Source organism: Bombus fervidus, chromosome 14, assembly GCF_041682495.2.
Source record: "Bombus fervidus isolate BK054 chromosome 14, iyBomFerv1, whole genome shotgun sequence".
Classification (NCBI taxonomy): domain Eukaryota; kingdom Metazoa; phylum Arthropoda; class Insecta; order Hymenoptera; family Apidae; genus Bombus; species Bombus fervidus.
This window is the reverse complement of record NC_091530.1, coordinates 10,593,664-10,609,716: the sequence shown is the minus strand read 5'-3', so window position 1 is coordinate 10,609,716 and position 16,053 is coordinate 10,593,664. Positions and strand designations below refer to the sequence as shown.

The window sequence follows — 16,053 nt, the reverse complement described above, 5'->3', positions numbered from 1 at the left end:
TAAACAAGTAGACAGATTGAAACTTTTTACTCAAAATTCCAAAAAACTTTTCTATATAAACGTGCACAAGTAAGAACTGTATGAAAAAGCAGGTAATGACTAACGTAAAGCGAGATCTACGGACAGCAGGCTCGTTCTTAGCAAACGATCGTATCATCTACCCTGAAGACCTAAAAATACGAATTCGTGAAAAGCAAACGATATTTCTACTCTGTTGGGTTTAATTCATATTGGTTAATATTCAGGAAATTATACATCAAATTATATTATATATTTACAACTATCCTTGGGAATGCAGTTTTCGACAACAAACGAGAAAATATTTGAGGATTTTATATATTCTTATTATGCTATTAGCATATATAGTCGTATCAGAACGATAATTAATTTTAACGAATTAAACAATTGTTTCTCAAAAGTACGTATAGGTGCGATAATAAGGATATATATTATCTTCGAGTTGTTTCTTGTTAGTTGTTCGCAGCACCATTTTATTAAGCTCATCTTGGAAGCATTTTGACTGTGGTCTGCATGTAGATGGACCAGTCGTTAACTGTGATTTTATTGCGAGTTTCCACATATACTCGTATTTCTCATGGATACTTATGTCGAACGCAACAAATCCACGCGTACGTGTTTTTTCGTAGTTTTGAAAAGTTGACATTTGTGTACTACCTGTTCTGACTAAAGCACGTACGATATTGTTGCATCGTAATTAAAGTTATTCAAAGGAGGGAGAAGAGAGAGATTGTGTCTGAAAAATACATTTGTGTGTTATAATAAATTTTTATCCCTCGATCTTTATCTTCATTCTTTTACTCCTAGTCTATATTTGTTTATGTATGGAATATATGTATAATATATTAGATATATGTCCAATGTTATGTACTTTTTAATATTGGAGTGTATAAGTGCGAGAGCGAAAACCAAAATTGTCGACATGATCGATAAGAGTGTATATATGTACATATATGAGTTCGTCCATTATATGTGTATACATGTGTTAAGTCCATTTGTGTTTCGTTATGAATAAATTGTTATTATTTGTCCGAAGCATGGCTGTGTAAAACGCATCCATCTAACGTGAACGATGTTCGTTGAGCGATCGATCGAAATTCACCCTGGTTTCATTTTTAACAGTAATTTATCGAACAGAAATAATTTTATCATCGACAACGATCAACGATGGAGATCGATGAAAGGAAAGAACAAAGTCTCTTATCATATATATGGTTTTATTTATTATTACTTAGACATCAAAGTAATAAATGACTCTATGAATTTCAGTAATAAACTTCTTTCTGTTATTTCTACCTTCAATCTGAGCTGCTATCAAACCACTTGTATTACGATTGAATTAAACAAAAGAATATCTTTAAACAAAATTAAAACTCTTATTAAGAAAAAAATGTCAAGAAACTCGAGAATGACACAAATATTTTCAATTGTTTGAAAACTAGAAGTAAAATGCATTGGAATCGATCGAAAAAATCGAGTGCACCAGCGATTGTCCCTAAAAACTCATTTCAACCCCAACCACTGTCAAAGCATTAAGATGGATATTTGATCAAAAAGATTCGAGGTCGTCGAACAGATCGATCGAGTGTCAGGTATCGTACGGATCCAAAGCGATTTGGAATCAAGATCAAAATCCTTGGAACGAAGGTTTCGCACAGCGCAACGCCGCGTCAGCTGCGGGACAATGGCGAGAGTCGTCGAACAAAATTCGTAACCTCGAATTTCCTCGACATTGGAGAGGCTGAAGCGGCTATTCAAAGCCACCAGCTAGCCTTAGGGAAAAGAGAATGAAAATATAAAAGCGGGAAGAAAGCAGAGAGACGTAAGGTTTTCGTCAAACGGCACCTCTCGTCGTACTCCCTTTCCTATACACCTATACTTATTATATACACGTATGCATATATATATATATACAATTTTTCCCTATGCTCGTTCGGTCGGTGCATTGAAAAGTTTTGCCCCGACTCGGTCGAAGGTGGCCACCCTTTGCTTTTATGGGACACAAGTAGGAAAGAGGAAGAAGGAGAATCGGTCGGTTTTCGTCTTCAGTATCGCCCCAATGGGCATTGCGTTTCGCTATAACTACCCTCTGTTTAGAGGTCAATTGTATTGGCACGAGGATCTTTTTACTTCTTTCACCCTAAGAAACCCCGCTGGCTCTGTTGGCCCGTCTCCTCAGTAGGGTGCGCACTTTCCTCTCTCCTTTTCTTTCTTTTTGTCGTCGGGTTGATCCTGTGTGTACATTGTATATACTCTTATGCGTTCTCGCGTATCGATAACGGGGTGCGAGTTCCTTTTTCCCTGATGCTTGTGGCTAAACTTCTTGACCACCCTTTAGTCACAGCTCGCATTTCAAACTTTTTATTCGATACTGTTAATGTGTTTTCCGCACCACGAGAAATTTGAATGACAGCTTTCGTCGTTGATTTTAGGGGTTGTTATTATTGTTAATTCAATTTTTTCGACTGCTTAATGACGTGAAACAGTTATTATAGAAATTATGAATGCGAGAGTATGAAAGGGACTAGTGGCACCTTTTGCGAAGTAAGCTGTAATTAAATTTTAAAAACAGCTTTTTATAATTTCAACTCTTCTGATATAAAGGGCGTATAGTGGCGAGCGCATAAATAGGGAAATGAAGAAAATTCAACTAAACCAAGTGAAATAAATTCAACTAATTACGTATTATGAAAAATATTCTTCCTATACTTCTTTCCCTATAGGATTTACATCTGTACGTATCTATATCATACTCCTCAAAATTTGAATACTCTTCATGATCATGATAATGGAAACACGAATACACAGACCATATTGAAAAAGCAAATAGAGCGAGAATTACCATGAAATAATCCCAAGAGGTCACAGTTGCAGCGGAACTTCAACCCTCGTCGACCGATATCCGTTGCGAGACCCACTCGGTGCCGAAAAAGTTAAAAGAAGAAACTGACACAGCCTGGAGATTTTACTCACCGCGAAACAAAGGTGTCAATGATCGAGAGAGTAGGGTGAAAAGAGGTTGAAAAGAAAAGCATTATCGGATCCCAAGTGGGCCGGTCAGGCCTCTTTAACGAGATCATTGTCGACGCTGACTGGTAGGCAAAAGTGTTTTAACGTACAAGCACTCGACTCCTATGCTATTGTTTTCGTCGAACGAATTGAAACAATGTCCACTTTGAATCGAGAACTCTGTCCTACGGATAATATAATGCGCTTAACTGTTTTCGCAATGCCTGGGCCTGAGGTGCTCGACGTCGCTGTCATAAATGAAAAAGTGGCATCCTCGAGGATCGAACAGCGTCGAAGAAAAGGCTCCTTCACCGAGAGGGGGTGGAATGAGGAGAATTCGTTTCCTCTTGACTCGGTTGCATTATAAAAGCGTCGTTTTTTGTGCCACCTTGTCGATCTATCTTGAAAGCGCTCGATAATGTTCCTGGACATTTGGCCCGAATGCAAAGCAGTAAAATCGTATTCGAAGCATCGTTGGGATCCACTAGAATCACTGATGGCAACATATGCCACGAGTTATCAAGATAACTCATATAATTTAGTCGAAAAATAGAAAGAAACATTGTAACGAATCGAACTGATTCTGGCTTCGTACCGCGTGAATGATTAGTTAATTAAATATAGTTGAAACGATACCGAGGTGGATACGCAATCCGTTCGGGTTATATACAAAAGCAAGAACGTTTGTAGGGAAAACCGGAAACCTTTCTGATGCTAGCTGAGGCTGATTGAAAAAGACGATGCCACGTGCTTGCTCTTTCCGCCACCCCTTTTTCACCGCTAATGGATGTATTCAACCTTTCGCAGTGCGCGATAGAACGGAGCAATATTGTGTGACGACTCGATAATCGTAGCAGAGGGAATTTACAATGTTTGTCGGTAGATTTCTTGCAAAAAGAATAATATTAATTGACCTGATTTCCTGAATAGCGAAGGACACAAATGATTTAAAGTAAAAAGTTGGCCATCGAAAGTATGAAGAGCGTGTCGCATCAGATGTCTCTCCGAATAAAGTTTCGAAAGCTCCTTCTTTCCATTCAGAACAAAACTCCCACCGAAGGAACAAGAACTTCCGAACTAAATAATTAAGAAAACCACTTAGGTGGCCCTCTGTGGCGACCTTGATAAAGGGTTGGACATTTATCAAGCAGCAGACCGTTTTGCCATCGACGCGATTGTCTCGCGGCGCGTTCCAACGGAGTCGTCGAATACCGCGCGGAAAGTCTTTCGCTGAACGAGTTTTTGGCCGAGGTTGCCACGAAAAACAAGCCTTTCCCATTTCGAACAATGCCCAGCGCCTTATTCGCGCGTGAATTTCGCCCGCTGAACTTCTTCCTCGCCACTGTTCGCCAGCTACGACAATTATTTTCGTGCGCCGTGTCACTCGAAACGACAATCGAATTTGCTCCGTGGCAAGAAGTTTTCTCCAGTGAAAAGTCAGAAGGGGACAAACATAGAATAATATCGGGGCAGATTTCTTCCTTCGAAGAACCGCTTCCACAAGCGAAAAATGCGTGAAACACAATCCGAAGAATCGCTTGGATAAACGCAGGTAAATTGCATTCAACTTGTGTCAATGCAATGCAAGACGCCATTCTTATCGAGGCAACGTTCCAGCGAAACCCCAGTTATAAATCCGCGGAAAAACGGTAACACTCAGAGGCCTGAGATGCGGGAACAATCGTCGAAATTCACCGAGACGTTTCCACCCCAGTTTTTATGGTGCATACAAAATCCCGGGAACAAACGATTAAAGACTTTTTCGTGCTTTTACTCCATAGAAACGAAAATACTATTGTATCGTTTCGATATTTTCACGCTCATTCGTAACATGCCAACATTGTACCAAGGAAATCTCCAAGGTAACAACGGAAACTTCTTATTATAACTTTCTAACAATTAAGAAGAAAACCATTACGAAAGAATAGGGGAAAAAAGCGAACATATTTAAATGTATATACTACCGTGGAAAGGTATTCGGACATTTTACTTTTGACGTAACGTATTCTATGTATGTATTTTAAAGTTAAAGATAAAATACGTTTCAAACTAATCGTTCCTCCAGAATAATTCAAAATATATTTAGTTTTATAGAAAGTAAAACAGTACATCTAACAGATATATAGATAGCCTCACTTGAAAAAATACCGACGAGCTTGAGAGCTCGAAAAAAAATAGTGAAATTTGAAAAGAAGAAAATTACGGTTCGTAATGTTTGTTGTTCCGAACCACTTAAGATTGTATCCAAAATAAACGAAATTTCCATTATTATAACCGATATAACATCATTTTGAATAACGAATGATCTCCTCGAAGGAACGCACAATTAAAAAACATAATATTCGACATGCTGTATACAGTCGTAACACAATGAAACCACCATAATAAACGTTCCCCCGCTTGATCGCAGCGGCTTCGTCAAGATTTCGCGAGCGTTTACGCGACACAGAACGATGTTTTTTCCTTCCTCACTAATTTCTTTCCAGCGCAGGGGAACCCGCCGGCATTCGTCCCTCGCCCGGCAATCCGCTTTTCCCTGCACGAGGGCCCTCGTACGACCATTTACGGGATATCTGCCGCGTATCAAGGAGGGCCTTTCAGCGCGGGATGTCGCAGCGAGGTTGCTGCACGAAAGTCGGGCGATGCAATGGTCGCATCAAGTGCGTCGGATGAATGCACGCCATTCCTACTGCGTTTCCTCCCGACAATCAAACGCAGGATGATAATTTTCAGCGGTGTGTATCGCGATGCATGCGAATGAGCCAGCGGCCAGAACGAGACCGACACACAAGCCGATTCGAGAGGAAGACGAAGACGCTTCGGGGGGTGAATGAGGGTCGCGCGATTGCGGAGAGAAAAAAGAGGAAGGAGGGGGAGGAGAACGGAGGAATGGCACTCTCTCTGTGGACACTCGCGGCTCTTTGCTCTTTCGGGAAACGCATCATCCCTTGACCCTCGACCGCGGGGGCAGAGAAAGGAGGTCGTGAATGTAAACCTTTTAATGGCCTGTGCGCCGGGACCCTTTTGAGAATCCCATTTTTTCTGAGATGAATAACTCGCGACTGAAGCCGCCGGTTACGCATATCCACGTATGTGTCGCGGGTACAGTATAGGAGTTCGACGATGAGGATGATAGTAAGAGAGAATGTGAATTGTATCGCCTTTGAGTTTGGATGGAACATTTTCCGTTTGATATGGATGGAAGATATGTATGTTTATCATCAGACAGTTGTTATTTAGAAAAAGTTTTAAAGCATGGTTCTTTATCGATCACCTGATAATTTTGGAAAAATATAGAAAATACGCAAGGAGTGTGTTATGAAATTCAATATAGATTCGATAGTCGAATGCAATTAATGCGAGACGTATTATGGGAAACGAACGTTCAGCTCGTGAAAGCGGCACCATCGACGAACACCACTGTGCCGAATCGCCCTTTACTCGTATAAAGCTTTGGAAAAACATTCGAGGGTTCGCGCATAAATGTTTCTTTCAGCATTATCGGTGCTCAGTGAAGGAAGGGGAGAGCCGGGAGAGCTTGGTTTCTCGGCACTTGAAAAATATCGTCGCGAGTCAAGATTCTGCCCGGGCTTTGGCATAATATGACCGAGGTTTTCGAGTGGGCCGTGGATTCTTGCCCTCTTTCTCGCTCCTCTTTTCACCCCCCCCCCCGCCCGACTCCTACCGCTCCTTACCCTCCTCCTTCTTTTCTGATTCCTTCCTCTTTTTCGAACGCCATTATGCCTCGTTCTTACGTTTCGCGATGTCGAGTGCGTGCAGGCATTGACCTTTGGCCCCCACGAATGAAAACGCGAGGGGGTCCTTTTTCTCCTCTCGAGTGGATCATACTCTATAGAGAGGCACCGTGTTCCATCGCTGTTGATACCACGCTTTTGTCAGTACATCGAACTCTTTTTCCAACGCTAAAAGGAGCCCATGAATTGCGGGGAAACGTTTTCGAACCGGTTTCACGGCGGTTCGCTATTTTGTATCGCGATTGCCGAATATAAACTAAATACACCCCTGCTTGCAGGTTGCCACAACTTACTTTCGTTAATGAGTCGCTAATACGAGCTATTTTCGTTTTTGCGTCCTTGATTGATATTCAATAATAATCGAAAATTGTATGTTTAACATTACAATTATCAAACCAGTTACAATCATTGGTAACGGATTTAGTCTTTTTGCAATTACTAAAAACATACAAGTATTCTTGATAATATTGACGTTTAATTTCATTGAAATGTTTACTTTTACTTATTAAGTTTCGTTATACTGGTTTAATTCTAATTAATTATGTACAATATCTCTGGATGTATATTACAAATCGGTAGTACTAGTGTTAACAATCTTAAGGGAGCATACACATTACGTATTACATATTATATATTACATATTAAAAATAGGATAGTATGATCTAGTAACACTTACGTTCATTTCTAGGCAATATACTCTCCCTGCTACAATTTCTTGTTAGTAAATCGCAGATTTTTCTTTTTGTGATGTTTCAACATTTCTGTACATAAAAACATAAATAAATAACACATACATTTACATGAAATAATATGATCTTATTCATTACACTATATTTTATACAAAGAATAAAACAAAAAATTATCAAAGTTGAGATTTTTAGATCTTCTTTTCATACAGAATATTGTAACTCCTCACAATCATTACACGTAGCGCCATTAGAAGTCGAATAATACATCGATCTATATATAGCAGTATGGTTTATGTAACCTTAATTCTGATAATTACGTAATTCCAATATAAAAATCTCAAATCTATCTTATTTAAAAAAAAAAAACACTATTTCGAAATTCGATGACGTGTCGGTCATATAACATTAATTGAAAAGTATTCGAATAGATGCAAAACTGATGTAATGACGACGCTTGTTGTTGTGATCACCGAAACATTGTTTTTGTGTGTGGTGCTATAACCGTTGGAAGTCGTTGTTATTCCTTCTTAGTGTCTTGAGTGATTCAGACGTAAGCATTACAATGCGGTTTACAGTGTGAAGTTCGTGAAATATTATACGTATATAATATATATAATTATATAATATATAATATATATATAATTATAATTATATATATATTTATATATATTCTATCGTTATAAATATTATACACGTAACGATTAAAAATCATACGAAGTTTTCTCTGCTTATTTTCAACCAAAGGGTTAACCACGCGGGTCGTTCACCATAGAATAATAAGTCAAAATTAACATTAACCTGTCACAGCCAAGCAATCTCTAGCCATCATTCAGCACGCACAAGCCTTCTTTCTCACACAATCTTCACACGTTTTAATGTTCATACAACCTGACAATTAATCACAACAATCTAAAATCTAAACGGAAACACCTGCTCGATAGAGCGCGAATGGACGCTCGTGCAACTTCACTACGGTCGATTCGCCCGTTCGATACTCTAGTTCGATTCGTTAACAAGAAGAAGCATCGCGGCGTTGTTTCCGCCAAGCGCTCAGAGCGATTCGCGAAAGTCATTAGTCTGGTGAAAGCGAACACGGAAAGAGTGTTACTTCTCTAACGCGAGTGCGGGTGACAATAATGATTAGAAGTGGCTCTCACGGCGGCAGCCTCTCTCTCTCGAACAATAACGACGGGACGCCAGTGAATAAAGAGGGAACCCCTATGCTCGCAGCACCGATTTATCCATTGCGGTTAAAATCAACGTTCCGCCTCCGAGATTGTGGGAGGGCAATGGACACGTACGTATTAAGTACTATTACACGCATATAATTGTACGTATATTCTTTCGCACCCGGCGGCATTGTTACGTGCAACATAACCGCCAAAGCTACGCAAACCTACATTTATTTAGCAGCTGCTAGTTCAAAATGCGTCATAATAATAATGTCGCCTGGTGAGAAGGCGCGTACTTTATTATAACTCTTTTGTGGTTTTCGAAACGACAGAGCACGAACGACTTTTGAACGAGTATTCTTTTCTTAAGTTAATATGTGAATGTAATAGAATAATTCGTTGTAAATTTGAGGCATGTGAAAGATTGAAATCGATGCAACATTCTGACATTTTCGCTCGTGTTGGGGGGGGGGGGGGAGTAATCTCTGTTGTACAAATATGGCGTTCCACTTGAAAATATTAAAGTAATTCGTTCTAAATTTGACATATACGGAAAATTGAAGTAAATGCAATCTTTTTATTCGCCTTTACAGTTTTTGAAGCGAAACGAAATAACCTAAATAAGTACCGCGTGATTTGAAAATATTTGAATGATTTCTTAGATACGTATTTTTTAGACACGATAATATGAGAATGCATCAATTTAACATATGTATAATGAAATGATAGAATATGCAGAATTAAAGTCGACTGAATTCATAGCTTTCGAGTTACTTCCAATATCATTACGTACTCTCATTTCTATTGACTGTATTTAAACATGATTTAGTAGTTCGAATAGTCATATTGTGTATTAAGAATAGGTATTACTATGTATCGTCATTGTAACAATGTACAATCTCAAAAATGGGAGTTCCTTTTGTCAAGATAATTACCATTGTGTGATGTAATTGTACTTTCTCTCGAATGACTCAAAGTGTAAACCAACGCCATACCTTACGTACACGGCCTACAACCAAATGCTCTCTAACTCCCCTCTATTGCAAATTATATAATTTAAATTATTGTTTAACGTCGATCAACCGTTAAAAAAATTCTCGAAACAAAGAATCCAATCAACGGTTGTATATAGGAAAACGACGTTCCGAAAATTCGAAGCGGGGAAAGTGGTCAAGCGACGACGCGATTATTAATGGCGCCACGATAGGCGATTAATAAAGCCGGCGGGGGAAAAAAAAGTATTAGGCCGGGAGGAAAAGCGATGGCGAACGGCGGGAAAAACGGCCGGTGTATTTGGCGACTAGTTGTCCATAAGCCTACACAATTTACAATAGCATTGTCCGCGGTCGGCCAGGGCCAGCGATGATTTATCGAAAATCGTCATTCTGCTCTGGCGAAAATTCCTGACCCTCACTGGTGGGGATGGCTAACAATGAGTTGCTTGTCAACGTCGGACAAATTAATCGAATCAGTGCGCGGATTTACTGCCGTCTACCCCCTGCCCGTACCCCCTCCCCTCTTTCCCCCTTGCGTACGTTCTACCGTGCCCCTTCCCTCCCTCTAACCGCCAAAAAAATGTATATGACAGTGTGTCTCCTCGCTCGTTTGAATGCGAATAAATGGCGCTGTATGATGACGATGGGTATGGTGGTTACGGTGAATGGCTTCGACTAGAATGAGAGTGAGAGAGAAAGAGCAAAGTATACAGGGTTGGGAGGTAGAGGGTAGAGGCAAAGAGAAGGAGGGAAACAGGCGGAGAACGTAAAAGCGTATGTTTTGTCTCCGATTGTGCGGCGATGATTGATGATGCGGTTAATGGTATTTTATTAGAGACACTTTGGAGGGTCAATAGACAACGGGCCGGATGAATAATAACTCTGTTACGGCGTTACTTATTAGGATTACTCGACGACGTTGTTTCTCCCGGTGCGATCATTAGGATGCTCGAGCCGCGTCTCGGTCTGCGTCTTTATTTGTTGCCGGATCGGATGGATATTGTTCGTTGTCCCATCCCGTATGAATAATTAACGCGTGTTCCGAGTCGTCATTGAGTTTACGGTATCGCGGATGTGAGAAAGTTTGCTGTTCTATGGTGATGGTTCGAATAAGTGAATGGAGAATGGTCTATCTTAGATTTAATGGAAATATAGAAGATATCCAACGAAAGAAATTTCGTTTATATTTACGTCATTCTTGATGAAATGTATCCATCGATAAAGATTCTTATTTGTTTCGACTGAATTATCAAAAGTATTTATCTAAGATCAAGGGAAAAGTCAACTAATCGTCCATAAAGTATAGTTAGGATTGTGATTTGCAGCGATGCGGCCTTTAATATAATGTCCATTTACGGCTGTTTGGCTTATTACAAGCACGTGCGGTTTATTGGCCATTTCTCCTGAAATGGTCGGATTAGTTTGTGCGATTCTCCCCTCGGATTAGCTGGCGAAGAAAGAGTGGCACGAATTCTCATAAAATTGTTCGCTTTTATTATTATATTGATAGCATTTCAGCTAATATTTACTTTAACATGAAAACAAAAAAAGAAATTCTATTTGAATATCATTCAGATCTTTAGTTACAAAGAACATATTTAGGCCTAATAAGACAAAATGGAAGATATTACAAACAGGGTTTAAGTGGAAGGTAAATTTAAGCATTGCTTATAACTAACAGCTTCAAAAAATCTCCTACATAGCTGAAACAATAGCTTTGATTGTCATGACAAAGTTGGTTTTCTTCTATGATTAATTCCCATTAGATTCTGTAGGTGTAATGAGCTAATAAAAAAATATTTATTATCAAGTGAATTGCAACAACTGTATCGAATGAGAATAGATACACATCGGAAAATTCGTTTTTCAAGTTCCTTGCTACATGTAGGTACTTTAGAATACCGAGGAACAGGTAGAGAAGGTTGAAGCGGAGACAATAAAGTGACCAACAGGGATTTTCCGATGTTTGAATTGCTATGTAACTGTTATCTGCGAATAATTTCATTATTCGAAAATTGTTATACGACCTGGCAATTTATGGTCATATAATCCTCGAGTTAGTAAAGTTACGTGAGAGCAAACAGTGCCCAGTACCGTTCCTTTTACCTAGCTTTGTCAATGAGATTAATGAAACGACAAGATTCGTTAAACGTTGCCCAAGGTCAGAAGTAATGCTCCTCTGTCACCAAATTGTTCTCAGCTCTTGACATTACAATGACTGAAATGGTCAATTGTCAAAGGCTGTCGTTTCTATAAAGCTGTGTCATTGTAAGAAAATTTCAGAAAATTTATAGCGCTGTCAATGTCTTGCGTTCGATTTTTTGTAGATATATAAAAAAAATTCCGTAGGCGTTAAAAAAAGTAAAGGGTAGAGAAAGGAAGATCGAACAGATAGATAACAAATCTGTGAGTTTCACAGGTTATATTTAAAAAATTATATGCAGATATTTAAAACTCATTAACTATTTTATCAGAAGAAGTTAGAACAAGCCATCGATAAAAATATTAGGAGATAAAAGTCACAGCGTAGGTCGTAATTAACGAGGAAGACGGTGCTTTCATTGCAAAGATCTTGCTTCTCATAATTACAAGAAATAAATTTATCAAAGAGGAATCATTAAAACGCGAATTTCTCCCAACCTCCCAACCCCTCGTCTCTTTTTCAACTGTGGCCACCATCGTGACGCTATACAACGGAGACTTTATTTCTCGTAATTACCCCTCCCTTACTGCCCTGAACTCTGACGTATCGCGGATTTTAATCAACGAATTATTCAGCATCCCGGTGGTAACCGATCAAACGTGTCTGCTTCCTGTACAATAAGGACTCCTTGACTGGAGTCAAATTATTAACGCCCTTGCTCGCGATCGAACGAAACTAAATCGTACGAGATAAATCGTGAAGGGGAACGGGGGAAAAAAATTAAAGAAACAAAATCACGTATGCACGCATACGGTTGCGTAATTTGAGGGAAAAAGAGAGAAGGAAAAGGTAATCGGATGCTTTAGAGTATCAGATAGGGTAACAGATAATCAACTATCAGAGGCTTCCGAGCATGAAAGGACCACTCGAATCGCGTCGAGGGAATGATATCGGCAATATTTCAACCGGTGCCACTAATTAGAAAGAGGTCAGTAATTAATGCTAATTGGACGTCGTAATTATCTGCGGATTGTACACGCCAGGTTCGTCTGCCGCAATGGCGGCTTCCGTTTTATTTCGCGCCGTGGGTACGACTTTCTGCGACAAAGTCGACGTTTGATCCGCGGTTTCAAAGCGGAGGGAGGCGAGAAAGGGCGATGAGGAAAAAACGACTGAGAAAAGAAGGAAAGAGAGAAAATAAGGAAAGGAGAGAGAAAGATGAAAAGAGAACGACAAAAAAAAAATGGCAAAAGCTAACGCGAAATAATGAACGATATCGTTCGGCTAATATGGCGGTCGCGCGTCGGCTCGGAAAATCGCTGCTTTCTACCCTCTCCCGAATTGCCTTTGACGCACGAATTAATTTAATTAGCTGATTCTGACGACGATTTTCCGACGTTCGTTCCCCGCGTTAATATTTATTTTATGTCCGTTAGTGCTGTTCCCAACTTCAGTTCTCTTTTTCCTCATTTTTTATGGTTTTAGTAAGAGTCATGTTACGATAAATATAGTTTGCGATAAATCAACGAGAATGGTTCTCAATTTTCTTGTTCAATTGTTACGTATTAATAGATCGACGTTTCGAAAAGGAAGATATATTCGTATTCAATTCCGCATTCTACACTTTTGATACAATAATAGAGATAATCACAGGACCACATGTTGCAATAATTATCGGATGCCATTATCTACGATTTTTTCATCATCGGTATTTCCGTCATTGTCAGGATGTTTGACGTTTTCATTATATCGAGCAACGTTGATACCAATATGCATAATGCCCAATATTTGTAAAACAATGCTATTAATACTTGCAACAATTAATCTATACTCTCGGAATGTATGTCTCATTGTAGTATCCTTCGTATGTTATTTGTTCCGAATTAATTGGATATTATACTGCTCCGAATAATATAATAATATAATACTTGTGATGAGGGAAATAAAATAAACGGTGAAGATTAGGATTCATAAGAGAAAATATATATTGCATTGAAATGATTATCGAAATAGATACAATGCTGTTCTGTGTCCTGCGTTATTAATTTTATTAAAGATATTCTTATATTCGTATTATTTTCTTCGTCCCATAAAGAACTGTAACAAACTGCTATTATTCTATCACAAAGTGTAGGCATTGTCTATTTTTATTCTGTTTCTTTATACTTCTCTTAATAATGTTTAAGGTACATACATAATCCATCGTTTATATACGTTCCATCGTTTATGTCAAAAAATAATAGAGAAAAGAAGGAAGAAAAACTCAACGTTCAATTGGTAGTTAAAGATGAGTTTGTTACGGGTCATCAAAATTCTTTCGAACTGTTTCATTGACATGGGGCTAAGTGTAAATGCAGGTATCTGACTCTATTTGTTTGTCTAGGCGTTCACCAGTTAGACTGGCATTGTTTGCGGACGCACACGCACACTCTATGAAAAAGCTGTTGGCACAGATGGTGTGTATTTTTTTATTAAAACTGGCACCACAAAGTTTCCTGACAGACGACAAATGTTATCCTCTGCTACCGTTTCTTCGAAAGCAGTTTGTACTTTCTACCAGGAACGAGAGGACACAATGTTAACGAGATAAGTGCTTGATAATCAACGTTAAATGATAAAATTGTCACTTTCGACTTACGTGGATTTAATCTTTTGTCAATTTGAGAATCGTAAATTTTTCCTAAGAAAAGCAATTGTATTATTTTAACCCTTTTGGAATGAAACTGTCTAAGACTATGGGTACAACGGACACGTGTTCTGTTCTGACGAATGAGATATTGGAAGGGTGAAATACATGGGATATAGTTAAGAATGTGTACCATAAAATCTCGGTTATCAATATACAAATTAAGCGATCGATTATGGAAAGGAAAACTAATGAAAAATTTTGGAATGAGATGCAAGAGATTGTTATAGTTTCATTTAAAAATTCTTGTACTTGTCTAATGTTATCTAATATTCATGAAGTTCAAGAAACAAATAATCTTCTCTCATATGCAAACAAAGCATTAAACGCTTTACCGTGAGCAAGTTGATTTTACTTGACAGTGGTTGACTTGTTGAATGATACGCTCCTAACATGTTTGCTTTTATTCGCAACCGAATTCGCCACGCGTATTATATGGTAACATAGTATTAAATTTCGACAACAATCCGTGAGATTAATTTGTTCGACTATATTAAGAAAAGCATAGTTGGCCATTGTACCGGGGAAATAGAGTGACTTCAGAGGGAAATCATGAGGCGTATCGTCGGCAGATTACGGAAACAAACGTTCCAGGGTATTATCCGAGTATAATGGCCCGTATGACATATGTACGGCGTGTAACTGTTTATGACTTTGGACCTTCGTGTACAACGGGATTTATAAATCTAAATACCCTTGGATACAAACTCAATCTCATAAACATTTCTACCACTCAATTGGAACATACTTAATGTCATTAATACCAAAGTGACTCTCTCTCTCTTCCTCTCTCCCTTCCTCACTTCCTCCCTCTCTCCCTCCCTCTCCCCCTCTCCCTCTCTCCCCCTCCTCCTCTCTCATATATGATAGTAACCATATAGTTTTCTAAGAATTTTACTATAGATAAACAAATAACATCACGAAAAGAATATCTAAACATTCGTTTCTGTATAACAGTATGTGGAAAATATTTTTTTTTAATTTGTATTTATAAAACCACTATCATAAATAGCCTAAGAGATACCACAATATTATATTTCTACTTATTCATCGGCACAACAAATATGTACATACATATTTTTCAGTAAATACAGACTAAAATCTAACGAACAAACGGAATTACTTGTATCGCGATGATATCTATAGACCATTTTAATATTGACACAATACTTATACCGATGCTATTATGTTTTATTCCTTAAACCCGTCAACCTAATGCATGCTTGCGTGAATCATACTGTACCTCGAATGCAAATCGATTTATAACAAATAAAATAACTTATTCTATAGTAACGATCGATACTTTACTCCCGAGACCTGGTTGCTCGGCGCTTATCACCGGGCAACGAGATATTACATCCTTACTCGAATGACGAAACGAACGGTCCGCAAAACCTAATGGAACCTGTGTAATTCCAAGCCAGCCGTTTGCCAAAGCGATAAAGCCAAGCCGATGAGGACGCAACCGGGAATGGATAAGCAATCTTCTTAGCTGTCGTTTTGAACAGCCATGACTGTCAGTCTGGCCCACGCTCGGTTGCCTCGTAAAGTATTAACGGACAATGCGTGACTGATTTCCGTGGCGT

At 38.8% G+C, this 16,053-nt stretch overlaps 1 protein-coding gene across 2 annotated transcripts in view; it reads left to right on the top strand.

Annotated features, from left to right (window-relative positions):
- Positions 1-8,122: 8,122 nt before the first annotated feature.
- The window catches only part of LOC139994336 (uncharacterized), a 138,832-nt gene continuing 130,901 nt past the window's right edge, over positions 8,123-16,053 (top strand). Inside the window, exon 1 of one of the 2 annotated variants that reach the window (XM_072016873.2) lies at positions 8,123-8,768. In XM_072016873.2, the coding sequence (XP_071872974.1) occupies positions 8,608-8,768 (161 nt within the window). In that variant the 5' untranslated portion in view covers positions 8,123-8,607. The remainder of the gene's footprint in view (positions 8,769-16,053) is intronic. The other variant, XM_072016874.2, reaches the window with a different exon arrangement.